Source organism: Alternaria viburni, assembly GCF_023758015.1.
Source record: "Alternaria viburni strain BMP 2772 chromosome Unknown scaffold_4, whole genome shotgun sequence".
Taxonomy (NCBI): Eukaryota; Fungi; Ascomycota; class Dothideomycetes; order Pleosporales; family Pleosporaceae; genus Alternaria; species Alternaria viburni.
In genome coordinates, this window is record NW_026055773.1 from 1,079,153 (window position 1) to 1,104,233 (window position 25,081).

Here is a 25,081-nt window from a genome sequence, read left to right on the forward strand (position 1 = left end):
GTTTAGACTACTAGGTCTTAACTTTACTAGATATAACTACTATTTAAGAATATATTTAGGTTATAATAGCTACGTAAGTATAGTCTTAGATTAAACTTTTTAATATACACTAACTCTATATAGAAATACGCGTAGTAAGAGATTAAAATAGAATAAAGAGATAGATAATAAGAGAGTAGACTAAAATTTAGATTTATAGTATATTAGCTATAGTTATTAGAATATAAAACTTAGACTAGACTAGATTTAGTTCTAAAGTTTAGACTATAGAGGTAGTTTAAAATACTTAGCTACTTAATAGTTAGATAAGTAACTAAATAATAGACACTCTATAGAGCTTTAGCTTAAGTCTAATAAAATTAAACTAAGAATAAACTATAGAGAGACGTTTAATATACCTAGCATAAGAACTTAATATCTAGAGAACTCTTAGCCTTTTTATAGTTAGGTATCTACTAAGTTAGGTCTAAATACTATAGTAGATAGAATTAAGTGTAGACTTACTCTAGAACTATTTAAAGAAAAGGTATCTTTAGTATTATTATTATAATTAGGCTCTTTAAGTAACGCTATAAATAGATTAGCTAGGTCTAGTATAAGTCTACTCTTATCTATATTAACTAGTAGGTTTTAGTATTAACTATCTAGTGTAGTATTTAAGTATACACTAAGTGTACTCTTACACTAGCTTATACTCTTACTACTAGATATAACTATATTACTTATAATATTATCTCTAATATATAATATAACTAAGTTTTATCTAGGTACGTTATTAGTTAGAGAAGTTATAACCTTAGAACTAGCTACTACTATGTTATTCTATATATAACTACCTAGGCCTAGCGTAAGTATAGACTTTATTAAATTTCTCTTATTAGCTACGTATATTCTCTTTTCTACACTTTCTTAAACTTTTTTATTTATATTACCTAGAGCGTCTTCTAGACTACTTTCTTTAGTATATATCTAGTTAGTTAGATTATATTTAAGTATAGTCTTACTACTTACTTTAGTAGGTTTATTTATAGTATTACTAAGAAGAGTGCTAGTATTAGCCTAAGACTTAGTGTTCTTATAGCTAGAGTTCTAAAAGACAAGAGGTATTAGTAAGAACTAAACTAAGTATAGTTTTAGCGTATATATATATACTTATATCTATACTATTATATAGCTCTATAACTATATTAGAGTTAATAACTAGACTAGATTTAATCTTAATATTAGATTTATTGCGTAGAAAGACTAAAGAAGAGAGTAGTATAGTTAGAAGATTACGCCTCTAATAGACTCTATTTTCTAGAATATAAAACTAGTAATCTAACTAGATTAGACTATAATTACTCTTAGAGCGCTCTATACTTACGCGCTAACTACGCTATTTACTTAGAACTAGCTAGTTCTATTATCTATTCTCTAAGCCTTATACTTTATATAAAATAAGTATAGTCTTAGTAGACTCTATAACTAATACGTATATAAATTCTTATAAGATAGCGTAAATAGGCTACTTCTATAGTAAATATACTCTACTAAAGCTAAGTTTATATATTAATAGAAATATACTTAGACTACTTATATTCTATAAGTATATCTTGTAAGTAGAAGAGTTAGTACTAATATTAAAGTTATAGTGTAATTAGCTCTTTATATACTAGTATAAGAGAGAATCTAGATTCTTTATAGTAATAGTAGTTTTAGATTATACTTAGTCTAATATTAATATTATATTACTTACTTAGTATAGAAATAGAAAGAGCTCTAGTTAGTTAAAGTATATTATATACTTCTTATACGCAGGCTATATAGATTAATTATACTAAAACTATATATAGAAGAGTTTACGTATATAATCTATAAGTTTAGAAGCTCTTATATAGTAGACTATAGTAAATAATAGAGAGAGTATAATAGAGGTAGAGTAAACTAAGATAGATCTTAGCTAAGGTTAAGAATAAGATTAAGTATAAGGTTAAGTATAAGGTTAAGAATAAGAAGTAAATAGAAAAAATAGAAATAGATACTAAGTAAAGTATATAAACGCGCTAAGATACTAGTATTACTATTAATTAGCTTTACTAAGATCTAACTAAGTTACGTCTAGCTATTTAGCTAGAGTATATTTAAGTATTTAACCTTATTCTTAACTATATTCTTAATCTTATTCTTAATCTTAGCTAAGCGCACTACGCAGCGCGTAGAGCTAACTTAGTATAGTCTATTTACGCGTTTTATTCTTAACCTTATACTTAACTTTATTCTTAATCTTAGCTAAGTACACTATATAGCGCGTAGATCTAACTTAGTATAATCTACTAATACGTTTTATACTTAACCTTATACTTAACCTTATACTTAATCTTATACTTAATCTTATACTTAACTTTATTCTTAACTTTATTCTTAACCTTAGCTAAGCATAGCGCGCAGCGTAGAGCTAACCTAGTATAATCTATATAGTACTTCTTATTCTTAACTATAACTATTTCTATAACTACTATATTCTAAGATTAATATAGAGTTTATAGAGTATACTTAGTTAACTCTAGCTATATTATGTTATCTTTTTATCTCTTACCTATATTATTACTTTATTTAGATAAATAAACATTATTTAATTAAATATAGTACTAGTATTATATTACTACTACTCTATAGTGTTAACTTAGGTAGATCTTAGTAAAGCTTAAGCCTATAGATTAACTATAAAGAACTAGTTTTTAATTCTACTAGCCTAATATTCTTAGAATATAGTAAGTATTCTTTTAGTATTTACTAACTCTTAAGCTACTATCTACGCCTAAAAAGCGTGCTCTTAGAGAGATAAAGGTATAGCTATCTACCTACTTATAGTTAAGTAGTAACTTAGAATATTCTTAGATATCTATTAGTGTAACGTAGATACTAAACTACGTTATATATTTATAATAGAAGAGCTTTATATAGGTAGAGAGCTTCTAATAAGTAGTAAGCTTTCTATAAGTAGTAAGCTTTCTATAAAGAAGAAACTTACTAGTTAAGATTAACTATATTTATTAGCGTAGTAAGAGTAGAGTAAGACTAGTCTATATATACGCTTTATACGTATAAGTATATATATCTATCTTAATTATTAGTTAAACTTCTAAACTACTATAGACTAGTTAGTTAACACTAACTATAAAGTAGTCTAGGTATATTCTTATACTTAACTACTTAATTTCTAAACTAAGCCTTAGAAACTAGCTAATAGATTTATAGATAACTAAGATAACTCTTAAGATAAGCTTCTAGATAGGCTGCATAGAACACTAGTAGAAGAGATATACTATTAGCTTTATAATAATAAGCGTATATTACTCTAGACTACTTCTAGACTATTCTTAGCTTAGTAGTCTTAAATATTTTATTTATTACACTTTTTACGTCTAGCTTTATCTAGAGTAGTTTTTAGACGTACTCTTAAACTAGTATTCTTATATATTTATCTAAAACTATAGACTATATAGGCTTTATATACCTTACTATTACTATAGTTAATAACTTCTATACTACGTAGTATTAGTATAGTGTCTATTAAGTATACTCTAAGGTAACTTACTTACTAATAGCCTTTACTAGAGATATAGCTCTATCTATAGAGTTTATTCTATAATAATTCTACTCTAAATTATTACTATCTTAACATTAAGTATTCTACTATACTTTAGGCTTAATAAGAGACTTTATAAGATATAGGCCTATAGTATATATACCTCTATTTTCTTTATTTTTTACCTAGGCGCTAATTTTACTATTAGAGAACGCAGCTAAAATATTAGTCTAGTATAAACTTAGTATATTCTAGATATACTAATTAGACTCTTAATAAATTAGTTATATTTCTCTAATATCTTATAGTTAACAAAATTTTTAATAGCTTTGTTTAAGCTTTCTATATTCTAGTTTATACTCTAAGTTAATTCTATAATCTCTCTTATAAAGTAGACTACGCAAAATATAATAATATATATAATATACTATTACTAATCTCTACTATTATAAGTAGTATATATAAGGTAATTACTAAATTCTATAAATATATAAGTAATTTTAGTATATTCTACTAGTGTAGTAACATACTACTAAGCTACTTAGTATATATATCTATAATAATAATTTAAATTCTAGTTCTATTTTAGTAATACTAGTTTATAGAGTATTCTACTATACGCTATTCTTAGAATACTCTAGTAAATACCTTCTAGTATATCTTTCTAGTGTCTCTATTAACGTATACCTACGTAATTATATAGACTATAGTACTATATTAGATTAGTCTAAGTAAGAACTATATAATATACGTTTACTTAGGCCCTCTAAGTAAGTAGTAAAGGTAATCTTCTATATAGATTTTATAGCTATACGCTTAAAACTTATATTAATAAAGAACTAGCGCTAAGAACTATCTTAGAGTAGAGTAAGTTAAGACTAAAAGAATGTAATAATAACTAGGTTATTTCTATTATAGTAGAAGTGTTTAATATACTAGGTAATATTAGTCTAGAGTATACTAGAATTACTTCTATTCTACACTTACTCTATCTAGCTTTCTATACTCTACTTAGTAACGTATCTTAATACTCTTAATTCTATTATTATAATATATTATAGTTAAATTCTTCTTATAATAGAGTACTTAGAGTATATTAAGATTATTTAGAAAGGCGTATAGCTTAGCTACTAATACTAGGCCTCTATCTTAAAGTAGTTTATAAAAAAGATAGTTTTATAACAAAGTTACTAGTTAGAATTAGTCTTAGTTAGTACTTAATTAATAGTGTATACGTACTTATATTTTAATTACCTTCTTATATAGTGTAAATAATTTAACACAACTCTTTCTTTATAAGTAGTAGAAGCTTAGATAGTAAAGGTAGTAGATAGTTATAGTTATTATAGAATACTATAATAATTATAGAATTAGTCTTAATTTTAACTAGAATAAAGATATAGAAAACGTTTAGATATAAACCTAGTTCTAGAAATTGCGTTAGAAAGTTAATAATTAGTTCTTTACTAGTAAGGTAGGTAATCTCTAGTTAATATAAGTATTAACTAAGATAGCTCTCGCACATATATATAGTAGGTAGGTTTTCTTACTCTATTCTACTCTATAATATAATACTTAGTTATTACTAGAGATATATAATCTTCTTAGAATTATTATATTAAAAAGAGTATCTCTAAGTTATATTTAGAAGAGATCTTTCTTTTAAAATACTTACTTTACTAAATACTAGAGTTATATTAATAGGCACATATAATATAGTACTATAGAGTTTTAGATATTATCTTATAAAGTTAGTCTATACTTAGATAAGTTTCTATATTAGTATAGTATAGAGAAGATATAAGATAGCTCTTAACTTATAATAATATTTATATTCTACTAGATAGTAGACTAATAAGTCTTAGTATTATACTCTTTATATAAAGTTCTAAGATAAAAAGTTCTAATTATAGCTATAAAGTAGCTATAACTATTAGACTAAATCTAGTAGAATCTAGATTACTATATATCTATAGATCTCTTACTATATAGAGTTTCTATTCTTATAGAAATAGATCTTATATATAGTATTAACTATACTCTTACTATAATAAAAGTAAGATAACTTTTATATCTAAGAACTAAGCGCGCTGTAGTATTTAACACTTTAGCACTTATATTTATAGTAATAGTATTTAATATTACCTAGAATTTAGACTCTTATACTATAATTAGTCTTAGAATTCTTTAACTTATTTATATCTTTTTTCTAGACTTAGCTATAGCTATACTAGATTACTTTATAAGCGTTAGTAAAATGCTAAAATAGACTAAGTATTCTTTTATACCTTAACTACTAAGAGAGCCTAATATTAAGTTTTTATATATAGTAACTCTACTATATATATAGTGCTAGTAAGTAAAGTATAAGAGTATATTAGCACTATAGTTATATAAAAGAGTACTAATACCTCTAGAGAAGTAGTCTAAGTACTATCTTAATTCTAGATAACAAAGTTATTATTAGTCTTAACTTCTACTTTGCTGTTTAAATTAACTAGTACATTAGATTTAATCTTAGTATTATCTAGGTAATAATTACTAGAATTACTATTAATATTAATATCTAAGAACTTAGGCTATTATAAGTTAGAAACAAACTTAGTATAATCTAGATAATATACACGTATATCTTTAGAAAGCTTCTTTAGGTTTAGCTAGTAATATACATTTTATAGTAGTATAAGAGAGATTTATACTAGTAGCTTAGCTACTATATAAGTAAACTAAATATTACTTTACTTATTATTAGCGTAAGATGTAGACTATAACTAGACTAAGTATACACTAGACTCTTAACTACTCTAAACACTATCTACTTATATACACTTTATTAGAAATTTTTCTAAGTTTCTTCTAAATACTATATATATAGAAGATACTATAAATATATTATAAAATAAGTCTAATAGTATATAACTACGCTAAATAGAGTAACTATAATCTATCTAAGATAAATTAAATTAGTAAGAGCCTAGTATAAGCTACGCTATAGTATACCTAAGTTATATATATACCTAAGAGAAAAGATTACTTAGTTAGTAACTTATCTAAGTATAAGTTTAAAGGCTTATTATAGTTAATAGTACTACTAGTAGTAGTATTAATTAGTAAGAAGTTAATAGTAACTAACTAGAGTCTATAAAATTAGACTAAATATACTTTATAACTAGACTAGATAGTAATTAAGTATACTACGTATTAGCTAAGAGACTTAACTATATATAGTCTAAGGTTCTACTAAAGCTACGCTATAATTTATTATAAAGTAATTATTATATATTTAACTTAAAGTAGTAAGTCTATATTACTAAAGTAGTCTCTAGGTATAGTTTAGGTTTTATCTTTATATAAGTTACTTATAGCTAAGCTAATAAAAAAAGCTTTTATACTACTATAGTATTAGTAATAAAATCTAAGTTTATTAGACTATACTAAGTACATACTAAGATTAAGAATAAAGATTTTAGTTCTACATATCTTAGATCTAGATCTATTTTAGTCTAATTTAATATAGTATTAAGAATAAATAAGCTAAAAATTCTAGAGTGCTAAGCTATTCTAAATACTAAGTAAGAATAGCTAAAGTGCGCCTTTGCAGCGCTTACTAAGGTTACCTAAGGTTGCGCTGCAGAACAGCTAAGCTACACTATCTCTACAACTCTTTTCCTACCCGCGCTGTTCTTTCTTACACATCTTTTTAAGATGTCGACGACTCTAGATTCTAGGTTTCTTTTGACAACTTATCGCTAATACAAGAAGAATACAGGTGCGTTTTTCTTAATGGCTTCAATTTAATAGGTTAGTGTGACTTATACGACGACAGAATACATTGCCGGCTGGCTAGTCGAAGCCTCAAAAAAAATCGGGTTTAGCCTCAATAGTGGACCAGCATCGGTGCCGGTAGAGTCACAACGCCTAAAAGGCAAAGATAGGAAGAAGGCCAAGGAGGCTGCCAAAGAGGCTGCCAAAAACCAGCCCTCTGCATATCACATCCGGACCGTCGACTTCATACCTATTGCCGAGGCTATTGCCAAACAAGCCAAGAAAGTCAAAGTGCCATCTCCGCTCCTGACAGTGTTCGGCAGAGCTATAAAAGCTAGGAAAGAGGCACAAGCTTGGTACAAATCTGCTAAACTTGAAGATGAAGGGCATAATCACTTCATAAACATACTGTCCAGAGTCCAGGAAATTCTGCGCCCTTTGGTTCCTGTCGCCAGAGCCATTAAACCGGAGAAGTCCAATGGTGTCGACAATCGGTTCAAAAAGCTGACGGTGGAGGAAGTAGCGGACACGTCGCCAAAAGAGAATGTTGAACAGCAAGCCACTTTGCCGCCGGTTGTCACAGCGGATATCGAGCAGAGCGAAGAAGAGGCCGAAGAGGAGTTTTTCTTCGCAATACATTCGTTTCTCGCAGGAATCCACGAGATTCAGGACGTGGTACAAGATTCCTGGTTCAAGACACAGGACTTCAACAGGGACCTTATGGCGTCGGCTCTGCTCACAAACACTGCGATAGATCTTGTCAGGCGTGCTGAGAGCGAATTCGACCTTAATCTCAAGCGCCCATCCAGATACCCAGTATCAAAGTTTCCTGTGTGGTCCCTTCCTGCGCTCTTATATCATCACTACCACCCATTGCCGGATGATGTCAAGATCCACAAGGTAGTGGTCCCCTCAGATGTTAGTATTCAGTTCAATGAGGACGAGTACGATAAGATTCACGCCAATTGGTGCTTTTGGCCTGCCTACACAGGTCTGCGATTCTGTGTGAACCGCATCAAGAAATTCCCCTATCTTGACGCCAACGAGGACGAGCTTCAGGCGATTGGTGCGGATTCAGTGCCACAGATTAGGAGGACGTTCGAGCTTGCCAAAGCGTTCCGGGTGTACACCTCAGCACACCAACGATTTTGGGCTCAAGATGAGGTAAGAGATCTTGGTGTATGAAATGCAAGAGAAACACGCTGACTTTGTACACCACCATCTAGGTAACCCGCGGCATGAAGATCATGTTCACAGATAAAGCCATCCCCATTTGGGTCACATTTGGCATCCAGACGCTTCTCGACATCCAGGACATCAAGGATAATCGTATGGGTGAAGGCAAAGGCTTCAACAATTCGTTCACTCATGCTCGGGTAACACTAAACGACGAGCTGAATGAATGGCCGGCGTTTGATGGATGGGAAGCCCCGTTCCCGGAGCTATTTGGTCCTCATACTCCATCTGGAGATGAACGCTCTCGGTGCAGGGACACCATGGACATCTATCACCAGCTTATGGAACATTCTGACATCCCTGCACTCAAATATAACCCAATACGTTGCGGTTTGATCAAGTACGATGTCTACTTCCAACTACATATTTGCGGCTGGCATCTCGAGGGGCAGAGTGGCCTTGCGTGCGTCTTGGGCCACCTCTATACTGCGGTACGTAAAGCTCAGTCCTGCCTAATTGTTCTAGAGTTTCCAAAACTCCACACAGTGGCCTTGAGTAATCGTCAATCGGTACTAATATCAACCACTAGGGTAAACTACTTTATCCAAACGACCCTACTTGGCCTGACATGGAATACCTCCTCTACTCTCAGGATCCAAATCACATCTTCTACGGCGGCATACCCAAAACCCTTGACGAGTCATACCGTAAGATTAATCTTGCCTTTGGCAGCAAGATGCCCCGCATAGACAGCAGTGGGAAATACCGTTTCCACAAATCAAGTCGAATGTTTCAAGAAACGAGCTTATTGAGTCCGATTCTGCAGAGTAGGATGACAGGATGGAGCGACCACACCAACGAGTCCGTGAACGAGCTTGCCAGTAACCTCAATGTCTTGCTGTGCGACAAAACCAAACAAGGGCAACTAGCACGCCAGTTGGGCGCATCACCGGATTGGGTTGAAAGTGAGATTGACACTCGTCGGGTGGTGCGACTGTTCGAGGATGGTCCGGCAGATGGCTCTCCTGTGCTGCTTCGCGATCTGTCTCTATTTATAGAGGGCGAGATGCAGAACGTCTACTTCGACTGGATTTCGATGTACCGAATCTGTGGAGACATATGGAAAGAGATATTATCGGAACTAGCCGGAGACCCTGTCCTGGCGAAGCTCATGCCAAAGCCCACACCCGGGCTAGGCTTATACATTCTCAAGATAGCTTCCGAAGATGCAGCCAAGCAGAAAAAGATCGATCTCGACGATCCAGATCTCGCACCGCAGCTTCGAAAGGTATGGACTTGCATCCAGAGAGTCATCCACAAGCGTTCGTCACACGAGTTCACCCCGCAATACAACATGTGTAAAGCCTGGCTTGGCGACAAATGTCTGGCTCAGCAAATGGCTCGCACATACCACACGGTAGCTTGGCAGCTGGTTGGTTATAACGTTCCCCAGCTCTATAAATTCTACGAGAACTGGGATTTCGACGACAAGAAAGATAGCGGCGTGCTCGCCCAAATCCCTGCTCACAATCGCATGAACGAGATATACCGCGAACGCAACCGAGATCTACTGTTAGGAGGCCTGCGCGATGAGTGCATAAGGGACAAGTATCACAGCAATGACCACTGCGGACGCTGTCGCCGCCGTAATTTCTTCCTTGACCATTACGGCTCAGTGGCATCGCTCAGAGGTACAGAGCTAGTGCAAAAACACCTAGGGCGGAAGTACCACGGACAAGACGACAAGAGTTTGGAAGAGGATGATGTACGGAAAACCGTGCTCAAGAAACTGTTTGAAGAAAACGGTATTACGTTTATCGACGGCGACGATGAGGAAGGCGATGAGGATACTTCTGACACTGGGGAGGGTGAGGTGATAGAGGGGCATGAAGATGCGAAGATTAGGCCTACAGTTGACGGGAAGTTCCAGGTCGAGATGTCGGTCAGGTCTATGTTCCATCGGCCAGGTGTTTGGCAGAGTCTTGGTAGTCGTCCGAGCAGCGAGAACGGCAGCGAGGACGGCAGCGAGGACGGCAGCGAGAACGGCATCCACGATTCTTAGAGCGCAGTGGTATTACAATTAGATAGTCTTACGATTCGCACCTGTATCAGCGTATTCACAATGATGCGAGACTAGTATCCGTGAAAGTCGTCATCCGTGCCCTTCCAAATCATTGACTACGTGCGGCAAAGTCGACTTGGCAAAAGCTATATCAAGAGCCGCGCTTCAACTTTACCGGTGGTCGATCTATTTGTTAAGTTGTATGTAGTAGATACAAGATTTGCCGCACCCGCTAGAAATCCTTTTTCTTGTCTCCTAGCCTTGTCTCACTAGGCACCTTATACAAGGAAGAAACTAAACAGGCCTGCAGACTACATTAGCACAAAAATCTGCAAAGTAGGTAACCTAACATTAACGTAGGCTCTAGGGTGTTTAGTTTTCTCCTAGGTTGGCGTGCCAGGCGTGGCTTCGCTTGACCCCGCACACCTGCCCACATGCTGACAGGTCAGCTATATCTTTCCTTGCAGCTTCAACACTCATTCAACTTATCTTATACTCTGATATCGAGCAATACTCTCATGTTTCATCGCACCAACCCTGCGAAATGATTCACGATAACTCCGAAGAGGAGGGCCGACGCTACTGCCAGCTTCGCTCCGGAGACGCAAGCGCAGACCCACTGCCCCGCTTTCCCTACGAGCCTCTCGAACCCCGCTGCATCCGCATCCTCGAGCTCCAGCCTGGTCAACGTTCAGACCCATTCCTAGGCAGATTCATCATCGCGAACGTTGACAGTGACTTCGTGTACGATGCGCTGTCGTACATGTGGGGTGATGCGACGCAGGCCGATCAGGTCGTTGTGGATGGCGCCGCTATACCGGTAGCCTGGAATCTGACCAGAGCATTGGAATATCTGCGCGACTTTGCAAGACCAGAGCCACTGAGAATATGGATCGATGCGATATGTATCGATCAGAATAACCTCGAAGAACGAGCCGAACAGGTCGCCATGATGCGGACCATCTATCACAACGCTTCGTGTGTGCGGATTTGGGTCAATGAACCGTCGATAGACGAAGACAGTGAGGCCGTGGCAGCTCTCAAAAGCTTCAAGCCCAGCCCAGATGCAGAACATTGCGGCCTAGGCGATGAGCCCAGCTTCTGGGATCCTCTGGTTCCGATGTTTAACAATGGGTACTGGAATCGTATTTGGATGTAAGTGGATTAATGGTCGCTTGACTATAGAGTATTAGCTGATGCGGTCGCGTTCATGCTGATAGACAGCAGGAGGTTCTTAATGCACGAAAACTAATGCTACACTGCATGAACGTTACTTTCGACGGTATAGCTGTTGCAAGCTTTCAGCAAGCCATAGAAAACTTTTTCCAAAACAATTTCCAAAACCATATGGGCAGATGGAGCTTTGATACTCTAGTGGAGTTGAGAGGGCCATTAGAGAGGCCTCTTAGCATCAACATGTTTGCTGTTCATGGTGACCGGAGACACCGACATCTCCTCATCGATATCCTTTTCAGGAGTTCTCATATGGAAGTGTCTAAAGGGCAAGATCGCCTATACGCCCTCATGCACTTAGCTAGAGACTACGAGGAAGGGCGCATTATAGTCGACTACAAGAAGACAGTAAGACAGGTGATGGCAGATGCAGCCGCATATCACATTAGCAAGCACCAGAGCCTCGGCTTTCTGGCTACGAGCTTTCGACATAATGAGACTTCCAACCCAACGTGGATCCCAGAGAGTTGGATGGGATATAATCCTCAAGGAGCAGGGCTATCTTTGAATACGGCTCGTGGGCCAGAGTACTTTGAACACACCGAGTGTTCTTTGGAATCTGTCGATATGCGCAATCTGAGGCTATGCATCCGAGGTATGAAAGTGGGTTCAGTGCGGCAATGCATCGTCTTTGATGTAAATACGCACGTGTCTGACATGACTGTGGCCGATTTCTGGAAGTCGTCGCTCGGTGAGTACGTACTGCCATACCTTGAGGATACTGATATTGGTCTGCCGCGGGACTTCTCCCGGGCTATTCAGGCTGGGATCTTCGGTCGAAGTCATGATCATGAATTTATTCAGGCTGGACTATCGTATCTTTGGGAACTTGGAAGGAATCCAGAGCAGGCGAGTCGCGTCCTAAACTATGGAGCAGATGACATTCTAGATCTGCTGGCCCCCCTCAGAAACAGTAACGAGCCTGCTTGGGCCGCAATTCGAGTTATTTTGCAAACCCTGCATCGCAGATCTTGCATCATAACAGACAGTCAACACATCGGTCTGATACCGGAATGCAACGTCAGAGAAGAAGACGATATTTGGCGAGTGCTTGGATCTTCTCATTCGGTCATTGTTCGAAGACAAGCTAGCGGGAGATACTGGCATATCTGCACAGCATACATTCCTGCTCTCGTCGAACACGAACACATGGCTCACTTTTCAAGCAAGATTCAGCCTGGAGATCAAATTGGCGAATGGACAGTTAAAGATATTGAATTGGAGTAGTCACCACGCGCTCACGCTGACAAGAGACTGCGCATTGCTATAAGATCATTCGCAATCATATTCCATTCGAACTATATACAACAAAGTTCACCGCATTCTTCCGCCAAACTTCAACTGATACCCCAATCACCCACCCAACCCCTTCGGACCATCTACGCCGGAGGCCCAACAGGCGTAGGCATAGGCATAGGCGCTACAAAAGATCAGCAACAAACTCAACACTCTCCAAAAACACAATCTACTCACAAAAGCCCGGCACACTCCTCGTAGGCCTCGGCATTGGTCCTCTACTAGGCCGACCAGGGAACCCTCCAGTCGGCATGGGAGGAACGCCACCTGGGAAGCTGGGGAAGCCACCAGTAGGGAACGGAGGCGCACCGCCTGAGAAGCTGGGGAAGCCAGGAAAGCCGCCGGTTGGGAAGGGAGGAGCGCCAGTAGGGAACGCGGGGAAACCTCCGGGAGGTGTTGGCATAGGACCGGTGGGGCGGGGGCCAGTGGGGAAGGGCGGGATACCGACGGGCATTGAGGGAGTGGCTTGGCGTTCTACGACGGGGGCGGCGAGGGCGCTGGGGGGGTGTTAGTTCGGGTGTTGAGGAAGTGGCTCGGTAAGGGAGATGTACCCAGCGGCCATGAGGAGGACGGTGGTGAACTTCATAGTGTGCGGATGTATAGTTCAGTGAATGAGTAAAGTGGAAGCTGTTCGTTGATGTCGATTTAAACTTCTGACACGAGGTTCTCTTATACTCCTGCTCACCCCAGTCTCCACGTCTTCCAGAGCATACGCGTACCTGGCTACCATGCGTCAGCGTAGATTACCTTCCTTCCCTGTTCCTCCGCTCTCAAGCCCACGTTGATGAACCCCAATATCCCGTATAACGACGCGGCAACGCCATATTTGCCCGGCTATCAAAGCCCAGAGTTCGGAGAATTCTTTCACTCGCGGAGGTTTGGGGCCGATCGAGTGTGTTGAGAGGATATGACGTTGCGTACACGTTGTGTAGACAGCAATGCGCCAGGGTGTTTATGGAGAGTAGCACAGCGGCCAATTTATCGGTTGCTTGTGGCCGGGTCCGTTGTCTAATTAAGCTTTGGATTCAGGGTAGGGACGGGTTGTACAACCGCTGTGAGGGTATGTTTTGAAACAGCTCATCTATACGATCCAATGGTAGCGGTTATGTTGAGCGTGTGGCTTCAGGCCACTGATGTCTCGTTGGATCGGACTTGCAAGAGGCCTGCAAGTAGAGCTGTTTGGAAAGCCATGGTATGCAAATGCCGATAGATACTGCATGCAACCAGGCGGGGATGGAATCGAGATTGTTTACTTTGGGTACTAAGATCGAGGACGCGTCTCTCCTAAATAGAGGCGGCCAGGATGTTTAGCCGATCTCGGGATAGTTCTCTGGCTGTGGACAACAAAGCAACGTCGAGTCGTTCCTATGAGGCTTCAACGATGGCGTACAGTGCGGCTCGGGTCTCCGCCACGACGGTCAGTCGTGAGCTCATGCAGAACTTAGCAGGAGCAGCTTTTGTGGGTCTCGAGGCTTAAACTAAGAGGACATCGGCAAGTCGGCGTATTCAGACACCTGGTATGTGAATTGACGACAACGTCATTTTTTGGGCAGCAAAGGAAAATCTGGCGAGACTTGAAAAGACTAATCAAGATCGAACATGAGGTAAATTGATATGAGGGGCAGCGCTGAACTCCCCGCATTCTCGCATCTCATCGGAGTTCGACTCCGGTAGGCAGTCCCGATCGTTCGTTGCCAAAAACTTGATTGGTAAATGAAGAAGAAGTATATGGATGTTGTCGAGAGTAGATGAAATGCGGTCGTAATGAGCCAGTGAACCAGACAGATGAAGCCGTCAAGGTACTGCGATGGTGGTTGGTTGGCATGGGAAAAGCCGTGAGCTTTGCCGGGCCGCACCTGCATAATTCTCCTGTTGTGCCGCTAATCCTTGACAAGCAACATAGCCCTGCTTGCAGATGTTTGATGCAAATGCTTCTGACGACAGTCGGCGGGCGATATATGAAGAAGGCGCGGCTGCCGTGGAGGGTCGCATAGGATAGAGGGTTGTGTAACGTCTCGCGACCACGGAAACAAGACTTTTGTATTGAGCGTTAGCACCAGATTTGTGAGAAATCCATGTCATCGCACCTTTTGACCCAAATGTGAAGAGTATCTCCATCAGCTCTTGATGCAGCTTTGCTGAATTAGAATGATTATTGTTCCACCCATGCAACCATTCGTCCGAACTGTGTGTGTACCGCTCAGTCGTCGTCTTCAATGACTAGTCCAATCTCTTCCGCATTCTTGACCTCTCCGCCTTCGTTGTTGCCATCGGCGTCCTCGTCGGTGCCAGTCTTTGGCACATTCGCATTCGGCGCTAACTTCTTCTTCGTCTTACCGTCCTCTGCCACTGGTGTCCCATCCCTCTCGCTGCCTGTTCCGCCCTTTCCACCCTTCTTGGCTTTCTCTTTCCGCTGTCGCGCCTTCTCCCTCTTCAGTCGATTCTTCTCCGTCTTCTCATTGTCTTTCTTTTCCAGCTCCTCTTTTCGCTTGGCGAACTCCTTTTCGTCTTCCTCCTTCTTCACCTCCTCGTCCATCATCCTCAGCCTCTCATACTCGCGCCTCCGACTGGCCTTGTAGACGTGGAACTCGCCACTTCCCGCACCCGCACTAGATCCTTGTACATTGGCGACGATTTCTGGGGGTAGAGAGGATTTGGCTAGCGCGCTGGAGCCTGGGATATAGATATCGCGATCAGGCTTCGCAAAGAGAGCCTCGACTTCTGAGGCTTGCGCTGAGCGGGGAGTAAGCGCGCGCTTCTTCGTTGGGCGCTGCGAGCGCGGATCGGCGGAGGTGGGTATTGATTCGGGGATGGGTTCAGACATTGTGGTGAGTCCACAGAGGTAGATGCGAAGCGCTGGCCAGTAGATAAGCTGGCAGGGGGGTGATGATTTGTTTATGACGTCGTGTGTGGTTGCCCGAAGTAATGCGACTTCAAAAAGATAACGTGGGCAGTAGCAGCGTGTACGTGTGCTGTCGCGCAATGCAGAAAAAGTGGTGAAGAATGACGGCCAAGAAACAGTCGCGAGGGATGACGCGCTAGCATTTGCGGCGAACACCTCGGGGGCGCTACGGGCGGCCGAACAAGCCACTCGCGCCAGCGAAGTCGCCGCTATCGTTGGGCTTGCAGCTGCACATGAAACGCCCTGGATCGCACTTTCTCTGCACAGCTGTACATATTCCCTTCCTGCCTCGAAGACACCTTGCTGTACAGCATAATATCAACTACACGTACATCATCTTCCAAACCCACACCATACACACATCCCACTCTCTTCACCATGGGGAAACCCCGCGTAGGTCCACTTTATTAATACCACCAAGGCCAATGGCTAACTCCCTCGCAGATGATCATATTGATCCGCCATGCCCAGTCAGAGGGAAACAAGAATCGCGACATCCACCAGTTCATTCCCGACCATAGAGTGAAACTGACGCAGCATGGCTGGACTCAGGTGCGCCCCCAGTCCCATCCGACTTGAGATGAGACATGACTAACTCATATGATTGTAGGCAGAAGAGGCAGGACGACAGCTACGGTCTCTGCTCAAGCCAGACGACACCCTCCAGTTCTTCACTTCCCCCTACCGTCGCACGCGCGAGACGACCGAAGGCATACTCCGTACCCTGACCTCCGACGACCCAACACCATCGCCCTTTCCCCGCAACAAGATAACCGTCTTCGAAGAGCCCCGGATACGCGAGCAGGACTTTGGCAACTTCCAGCCATGTTCAGCGGAGATGGAGCGCATGTGGCAGGAGAGGGCCGACTATGGGCACTTCTTCTACCGTATACCTGATGGCGAGAGTGCGGCTGACGCGTACGATCGAGTCAGTGGCTTCAATGAGAGCTTGTGGAGATCGTTCCAGGACGACAACTTTCCCAGTGTATGCGTTTTGGTCACACACGGGCTGATGTCGCGTGTCTTTCTTATGAAATGGTGAGGCGCACAATGATTGGGTCAATAGTCCAGAACTAACATGCTCCAGGTACCACTGGTCAGTCGAGTACTTCGAGGATCTCCGTAACGTGAACCACTGCGAATTCATAATTATGAAGCGAAGCGAGAACAACGGCCGATACATTCTCCAGAATGAGCTACGAACATGGTCGGAACTCAAGCGCCGTGCTGCGAAGGAGAAGGAAGAGACAAAAAGCGCCACCTCATCTACGCCGAGCAGGGCCACACCTTTGACTGGACTGGGCCAAGGAGGCATCACCGCATCCCCCACCATACCCACGCGCCGATGGGGAGGATGCGTCAACGGATGTGACCATGACAAGATCAACTACCCCCGTCGACCGATGCGCAAGAACACTATGGAGTACATGGGACAATCACAACAGCTGCCCCCGCCGGCAGTCTCACATATGGAGCCTGTAGAAAGCGAACAGGAGGACCACCCAGTTGCAGCGCAGCAGACCGAACACGCTCCCATTATCAACGAGCCCTCGCCGGCGAAGCTATCGCGGAAGCAGAGTACCAAGGGTGCCACCATGCCGGAAATGCCTCCAACGCCAGCATCTCCAAACGACGCGTCCAACGACGCTACAAGCAGTGATGAAGGGGAAGCAACATCGTCCATGTCACGCTCAGGTAGCCATGCGCAACCGAGAACCGCAGCTGTCCTCCGCCACCTACAACCCCACAAGACACCAGGCGAGGGTTTCTCTGATGACTCCGACTACTTCCCGGGCATGCAACAAATACAACACCGCAAGTTCCTCCGAGCGAGCTCTACGCAGCGCAGACAGTCCAAAGAACGCAAACTGCAGCGCAAACAGACAGAGCAGAGCTGGAAAGAGGAATCTGGCATGGGTAACGGCGTCAGGACCGATAGACTGGGCGACGGCGATGCCACCAGCGATGACGCTGCGTTCGCGAAGGAGAAGGAAGGAGAACCAATCCTCACGGAAGCGTTGAAAGGCAACATGATTGTCGAGAACAGTGAGGAGGATAGGGAAGCCGGGGAGGAAGAGAAGAAGATTGGCGAGACGGAGATTGACAAGATGCAAGACGCCGAGAGAAAGGGCTTTGGTGAGGTATATTGAGCATCTTGAACGAATGGTACGTCGAGGACGAACTGGACGACGATACGGCTGTATTAACGCGGATGCTAAACGTCTCAAACGATTTACGATACAAGATCGAATCGAGCCGGTCTCGTAGATCCTTCACATTAATCGAATGTCTACCGTTTGGTTGGGTCGCTTTCCTTGATTCTGGTATGCTTTACTTGGTTCCATCCAAACCACGAGTGCAATGTGCTAGAGACCCCAATGTTGCTGCCGTGGGAATCTTCCGAATTAAACATCTTAGCTTCCGCATCAATTCTCACTCGCGCAAACGCAAATGCACTTTCCTCAGTTGTTGTGGACCCACTTTCCGCGTCAGGTGATTTGCCAAGACCACTCTTGCTATTCTCACTCACTTCGGTTCTCTGATCTCTTCGGTCTACTTCGCAGTCGCTTTGAGGAGCCCATTGCCTTGGAAAAAATTACACGACAAGCCACTTATACCATGCAAAAAACCGAGAGTGACTCTGGCGCAGCTGGTGCGCCCACGTCCGCTCCGCCTAGTCAAGGTCGAGCTATCGGCTTTCTGGACTTATCTGGGGGTGAGTTAAGATTTCGGAACCAGATTTCAGTTGCTAATCAGATCCGAAGAACTCCGGAACTACATATACGAGTATGCAGCTGAGCAGAGCATCTTGGTCAAGCTCTCGCACGACCCCAGCCTTACTAAGAACAACATCGACTATATCGTTCAAGATCGTACGCTCCTAGGTCTCACACGAACCTGTAGACAGATTCGCGATGAATTCTTGCCTATCTATCTCACAACGACCACTATCGCAATACCATATTACCAGGTTGATCAGTTCATCTCTACGTTTATCGACCCACAACGTGGCACCTACGACGACGCGGTCGGTAGTGTTATCTTGCTGAGGCCAAGGGTTTTAGTAACACGTCATTCCGTCAACATACTCCCATTGGTCAAAATCATCGCTCGGGCGCCACGCTTGATTGCACGCTTTCTCAACGAGGACACTAATGACTTCCGCCAGAACAGCTTGTTCAACTCGCTGCTCAACACCCATCGCAACCCCCGCTGGAATGTCTACGCAAAAAACTGCCTTTCTCAGATCACCATCAGCAGTTGTCCGAATGAAGGTCTGAAGACCACAATCGTGGTCAAGAAAGAGTGGGCGGAAAGCTGGATGGGTCTCAACTTCTATGAGAAGACTAAGCATCTCATCGCAGCAATGGCATGGAGTAAACGTGTTGGTCTCAACAGGAACAGTGGCAAGTACAGTTCGCTCCTCTATCACTTTGGCGATATAGTTCCGGAAGATACTGCGACGTCAGCGAAGCTCGACAGTGAATGAGGGCATGTCGTATGTATTTACATCCAAGGGGGTGACAGATCTGTATAAGACCAAGATCTGCTTCCACGGGAACAGGCCCATTCATCGAGAGGTTCGTGTAGCTTTCCAACACTGAAAGGTGAAATGGACGGCACGTGCCGCGCAGGCCTTGTGTTTAGTGTAACTAAAGTAGGTGTAGTGAAAGCAATGCCCACTACCACTGTGTCGACTGATGCATGTGGAAAGCTATTCATTTATCGCTAACCTTCAGCTCAACTCGGATGTCTTGTTAATTACAAACCACCCTGAAAACTTCTACCTATCAAGGCAAGCAAACTGCTTACCATATAACATGTCTCATCCACAAAAGTCCGATACTCTCGCTTCAATTCAGGAACTCAACGCAGCTCTCCAAAATCTCACTGTAGAAAGCCCCAGGCTCGGGTTTCTATCCCTATCCGGTGGTAAGTACACACTAACCGTCATCATCAAGTGTATCACTAACAAGCGTAGAACTTCGGAACAAAATATATTCATACCTCGCCAATGAACGTATAAACCACGACGCTCCCGTCAACTCAGAGACCACATCATTCTCCTCGACCCCAAACTACCTGCACACGCCCGCACACCAGATCATGCTGTATTACGAGAACAAAGATGACGTTCTATACGAACCTCCAGAATGGAACACTATACAACGCTACGACATGGGCATCACACAGACCTGCCATCAAATACGAGAGGAATACGAAGCCACTTATCGCCAAAACCACTCAATGTCCATCTCGCTCGACGCCCTTGTAACCAGCACCGCCTCCCGTGATCCCGAACAGCCTCCCATCCTTCCTTTAGGCAGCGTACGCATCACGGTCCGAGAGTCCTCGTGGTCAACACCCAACATCGACATTCTCCCTTTTCTGAAGGCATATAAGAACTTCCCGTCCTTGAAGCTGCACTTCGAACTCCCCAAACACGCGCGGACTGCTTTTGGCGATGTATTCAGCGTGAGGGAGAATAATAAGTGGTGGGTCGGTGTTGAGGAGCATGTCGCGTTTATACATGTGTGGCCTGAGGTATATGGTGAGAAAGCTAAAGTCGGGATTACGGTTACCAAGGAGTTTGAGATGAAGCGGAGGAAGGGAAGGATGGGAGTTCAGAAAGGTGTATTGCTGGCTGCGTGGCTGCGTGAGATGGGGTTGGAGGCTTTAAGTAGGTGGCCAGGACTCAGGATATATGTAGTTTGATCTCCTGCTTCATCAAGATGGATATGCACCCTTCAGGCGATTGATGTGTCCAGGAGAGGCTACATGAGTGGCTGCCAACGGTCGGACTGGGGGGCCTAGTAGGATGACATGGATTGAGGGTTTACTTGGCGAAGCCGTGGTTGTAGGAGTAGTTTCAAGAGTTGAAATGAGGAGGATCTTGAGCTGCGTGTCCGACGACTGGCTTGCAGACCAACCATGCAGTCAATCAGAGCAGATGCACACTTCGGCGCAGCGGTGCGGTGTGTCGGTGTCCGTTGAGTACTTGGCATGTTTGCTCATCTTCGAGAAGCATTGTATCGCTCCCATTGCAGGCATTCTGGTCGGCGAGGTAGCTGCGGCATGCAGATCTGACACGGAGAATAATCTGAGATAAGCGGGCCGCGTATGCAAGAAATATGCAGCATTGTGAAGCTGTTCAACAAATGTATGCGATCGTTCGTGAGAAGAAGTGACAAAAAATCGAAGTCAGTCGCCGCTGTGATGGACCATCGATGAAGTTCGCGCCAGTGGCCGCCACCCGGCACTCGCATCCGTCCGTCGCACGGAGTCCTTCTAGAAACCATCTAGACACCCACACACCAGCTTGACCTAGCGGGCCACGTTAGTAATTCATCCCATCATGAAGGAACGCCGTGGTAATTCCGACGGTGCGAGGTTTCGGTCGCCGACTACCCTCCAAGACCCCGAGCACGATGACACTCGCACTCGCTGCCCTCAGCGCAGAAATCATACGATATCCCACATCGTGAAACGCCTCGTCGACTCTACATCATCATGTTCGCGGGTACGCAAGCCTCGCCATGCAGTCGCGCAAGCCATAAACCGGGTAAAGTTCCCATGTGCTATCCCTGGGGCGCATTCTCGTCGCCGACGACCCACGCGCCTACCACGCGCGAGCCACGCTTAGTACCCACGCTAGTCAATTTAGGGGCTTATGCGTATCTGCTGCCGGGGCGCCACCAGTCCGCCTCCACGATATATCCATCGTCGGGATGATTGCATTCTCGGCTAAGTCCACGTTTGCAGCGTGAGGTCGGCGACTAGGGAAAATGTCTACACGGCGATTGGCACATGGGCCCGTTAGCGAGGGAAGATCTGGTCTAGTGACCTAGTCCTTCATAATGAGGTGGTGGTCTACAAACGGCTTGTTTGTCCTTCGTTGGCAGGGGTTTTCTTTGATTTTGCTACTTTCGTTCTGCTGATGCACCTTACGGGACGAGTCCTTGGTTACAGTGGGATGCTTTAAGGGACGGGACCCGACGAAACGAGAATACCGGTATCAAGAGGATGTTTACACCCGTCGAGACTTCCATCGGCGCCTTTCTGCTACACCAAGCGACTAGCAACCTCCTCTATCAGAATGGCGATATTCTGGGACTCAGCGGCTATCTGCGTCGACTCTTCTCTGCGCCTACGAAGGAACTGCTCGCGTTCTTCACGGGCATGGCTGCCAGCTATGTTCCGTTGAAGGCATTAGCACCGCAGTTGATCACGGAGTATCCTGCTGTACAGACAAGTCCACAGAGTGCTCTGTTTACGCTAGCGATTGGTGCTCTGATAGGATGGGGAACAAAGGTAAGAGACCTTTGGTACTAGACTCTCTCACCACTAACGCGAACTGCCAGATGTCGAATGGGTGTACATCCGGACACATGCTGTGTGGACTCCCCAGACTGAGTGGACGCTCAGCAATCGCAGTTGCTACCTTCTTTCCCGCGGCGATCATAACACATCACCTCGTCAATCCGAGCCTATCGAGTCCGATGTGCCCTGGCAGTGCACCATGCTACACGCCTGTGTATCCGTCAACCGAGACAACCGCATCTCTTCTCGTACTCGCCACATTCAGCATCTTCGCCGCGCGAACCATACCCAAACTCGTAGCCCAGGTCACAGTCGCGCCCGCAACCAAGGATGCCAAACATCAGCCCTCAGACACACATACTGCTGCACGCCTTACGACGCAGTCCTTCTCAGGTCTTCTCTTCGCTCTCGGTCTTCACATTTCGCAGATGTCGCACCCCGAAAAGGTAGCCGCTTTCTTCTCTTTCCCGAACTTGCAACATTGGGACCCGTCACTCGCTCTGGTCATACTCTTCGGCGTCCTGCCCAACCTGATCGAGAACCAGATGAAAGGCTTCACCAGCCCGCCATCGTTCGCCGACAAGTTTTCGCTGCCTACGAAAACACTACAAGATGTGGATATAAGATTCGTTGTCGGAGCTGCAGCTTTTGGTATTGGCTGGGGCTTGACGGGAATTTGTCCTGGTCCGGCGGTGCTTCGAGCTTTCTTTCAGCCGGTTTGGGGAGCGTTGTGGGTTGGTGGCTTCTGGCTGGGAGGTAAATTGAACATTTGATCTGGCTGCAAGCTTGTTTCTTTACTTCGAATGGGTGGCTCTTTGTGTTACATGATACCCTATATGTATTCCTGCGCATCATTTGCCATGAGGGCTGGATGATGAATGTGGATGATGTTAATAGTCAGATATGGAATGTCAGTCTCATGAATGATAAAACGACATATGTCAGACTTTTCGCGTTTCGGTTGGGAGAAGCCTTTTTATATGTCGCTGTTTTTCATGGAATTGCGAAGCGATGATCGAAAGCCCTTCTCGCCGCCCCAAGGGAAGGTAGGCGCGTGTGTATGTGGATCTGTATGACGAACTGCTCAGCTGGCGAAAGAGGAAAGAACAACCCGCGAACCGGTATCATTGGGAGACGTTACACGACAAGGGCGCACTTTCCAGTGTTGCAAGCTCTGGGAAATGCCCGGATCTCTGTCGCATTTTTTTCATTTCACTCCATGCGCAGTGAAGGTGAAGGCGGGAGCTTCGCACAAAAAAAGCTCAATCCCGCTTGCGTAGTACGCCTCTGTTTCCAGCACCACCCGGGTGTTTCTCTCTCTTACCTTACACTCATCGGCAACAAACTTGAAAAGTATGCGGATCCGCCAGTTCGTCAGGCTTGCTGGCTTGTTCGCTGCCGTTGCAGGCGAGATCTGTCAAGAGTAGGCATCTCCCAAGTAACCCGCTTTCCGTCTCGGCGGGTTTGATAGTCCTTGTACCAGCGTCTTGCTTGATTAAAAGTCTTGCAGCTGACTTTAACATCTAGCTGCTCGAACGATGTTCGTCTATCCACTAATGTCACGATCCTCGAGGCGCTATATAAGAATGTCGCGGCCGCTGGCCCTCCTCCACCTCCGCCCTCTCGGCCACCTCCGGGCCTTCCGCAGCGCCCTCCGCCGCCACAAATCGAACTTGCGACTGATGAGGTCTGGGGTAGGTGCAGGAGAAAGGGATGCACGCTCTCGTGGGCGATGAGCCACGACGACAGCGAAGTCGGACCCCAGTACAACCCAGGACGTACCACGGCAGCATCACCGTACCAGAATCGTAATCAACTCGGAAGATGGTACTGGCAAAATTTTCAATTTGATCCGAGCGACGATGCGGATACTTTTTTCAACTTCTATTTGACATGGGGTATCGGTGAAGCACTCGCAAGTCTCGGACTTAACCCCAACGCAGACAGATTCGAAGGTGGCGAGAACCACGTCGTCTCCTATCAGCACAACTTGCCTGGATTCGATGAGGATATCGATGAGCAAGTGTATTATGTTGACGGCAAGCAGTACCGGGCCACAGGTGCTGATTTTACCTTCTCAATCAACATCAACGAAGGCGTCATCATAGCAATGAGCCGTACAAGCCCCAAGGAAATAGGCAAGGGAAAGGACCCACCAATTACCGGTGACGGGCTGCCACGCCTTAATCAATTCTCAGACGTGGCGTGGCTGGAGTGGCAACATTTGATGAACCAGAACAATGGCGATGTCAGAAATATGCGTTACTTCGTGTCTGTGTTGGTTGTCAACCGAGAGACTCAGGCAGTGGTGGCGAGAGCATTGCGCACTCGAGGTAAAAATCTAGACGATTTTCCAGGGCAGACGTTCGAACGGGGGACAGACGAAATGAACGCAATCATGGGTAAGTTTTGCGCGTTCCAGTAGTGATGCAGGAGGCTCTTCGATTTACCAACAGCTAGGAAGCGTTGACTAACATGTACCCAGGCACGCCGAACATGCAAGGCTTCGCATATATGCTGGTTCAGCACAAAGCGCAGCTGGGCAACATGTACATCAAGAAGATCCAAGTCTTCAAGTGCGTGACGATGCGCGAGCCTCCTTGTATCATCGCGCATGTATCCAAGCCAGACGTCTGGGTTGACCCCGGGGGCGGTGAAGTCGTCAGACGCGACGGAGGCCATAACGTAGCGCGTATGCACAAGATCTTCGCGAAGCTTTGAAGTGTCAGTATTTGCGTGGCGTTGTGGTGGAGGA

The 25,081-nt window shown here is 43.7% G+C and overlaps 7 protein-coding genes across 7 annotated transcripts; 5 read left to right on the plus strand and 2 right to left on the minus strand.

Moving 5' to 3' along the window:
• Positions 1–7,276: 7,276 nt before the first annotated feature.
• J4E79_002631 (uncharacterized protein) lies at positions 7,277–10,574 on the plus strand (the record flags this gene model as incomplete). Its single annotated transcript, XM_049351529.1, has 4 exons — positions 7,277–7,299; positions 7,507–8,500; positions 8,563–9,003; positions 9,102–10,574. The coding sequence occupies 4 exons, from the start codon at positions 7,277–7,279 to the stop codon at positions 10,572–10,574; spliced, it is 2,931 nt and encodes a 976-aa protein (XP_049214167.1).
• A 544-nt stretch (positions 10,575–11,118) lies between these two features.
• J4E79_002632 (uncharacterized protein) lies at positions 11,119–11,733 on the plus strand (the record flags this gene model as incomplete). The annotated part of the gene is made up of 1 exon (XM_049351530.1): positions 11,119–11,733. One exon carries the CDS (start codon positions 11,119–11,121, stop codon positions 11,731–11,733), a length of 615 nt encoding a protein of 204 aa, XP_049214168.1.
• Positions 11,734–13,272: 1,539 nt separating this feature from the next.
• Positions 13,273–13,689, minus strand: J4E79_002633 (uncharacterized protein; the record flags this gene model as incomplete). The annotated part of the gene is made up of 2 exons (XM_049351531.1): positions 13,273–13,600; positions 13,655–13,689. The coding sequence occupies 2 exons, from the start codon at positions 13,687–13,689 to the stop codon at positions 13,273–13,275; spliced, it is 363 nt and encodes a 120-aa protein (XP_049214169.1).
• A 1,614-nt stretch (positions 13,690–15,303) lies between these two features.
• On the minus strand, positions 15,304–15,927 carry J4E79_002634 (uncharacterized protein; the record flags this gene model as incomplete). The annotated part of the gene is made up of 1 exon (XM_049351532.1): positions 15,304–15,927. The coding sequence occupies one exon, from the start codon at positions 15,925–15,927 to the stop codon at positions 15,304–15,306; it is 624 nt and encodes a 207-aa protein (XP_049214170.1).
• Positions 15,928–18,624: 2,697 nt separating this feature from the next.
• Positions 18,625–19,495, plus strand: J4E79_002635 (uncharacterized protein; the record flags this gene model as incomplete). The annotated part of the gene is made up of 2 exons (XM_049351533.1): positions 18,625–18,721; positions 18,801–19,495. The coding sequence occupies 2 exons, from the start codon at positions 18,625–18,627 to the stop codon at positions 19,493–19,495; spliced, it is 792 nt and encodes a 263-aa protein (XP_049214171.1).
• Positions 19,496–19,826: 331 nt separating this feature from the next.
• J4E79_002636 (uncharacterized protein) lies at positions 19,827–23,099 on the plus strand (the record flags this gene model as incomplete). Its single annotated transcript, XM_049351534.1, has 4 exons — positions 19,827–19,938; positions 19,988–20,640; positions 21,976–22,317; positions 22,557–23,099. The coding sequence occupies 4 exons, from the start codon at positions 19,827–19,829 to the stop codon at positions 23,097–23,099; spliced, it is 1,650 nt and encodes a 549-aa protein (XP_049214172.1).
• Positions 23,100–24,058: 959 nt separating this feature from the next.
• J4E79_002637 (uncharacterized protein) lies at positions 24,059–25,047 on the plus strand (the record flags this gene model as incomplete). Its single annotated transcript, XM_049351535.1, has 2 exons — positions 24,059–24,728; positions 24,812–25,047. The coding sequence occupies 2 exons, from the start codon at positions 24,059–24,061 to the stop codon at positions 25,045–25,047; spliced, it is 906 nt and encodes a 301-aa protein (XP_049214173.1).
• Positions 25,048–25,081: the final 34 nt, after the last annotated feature.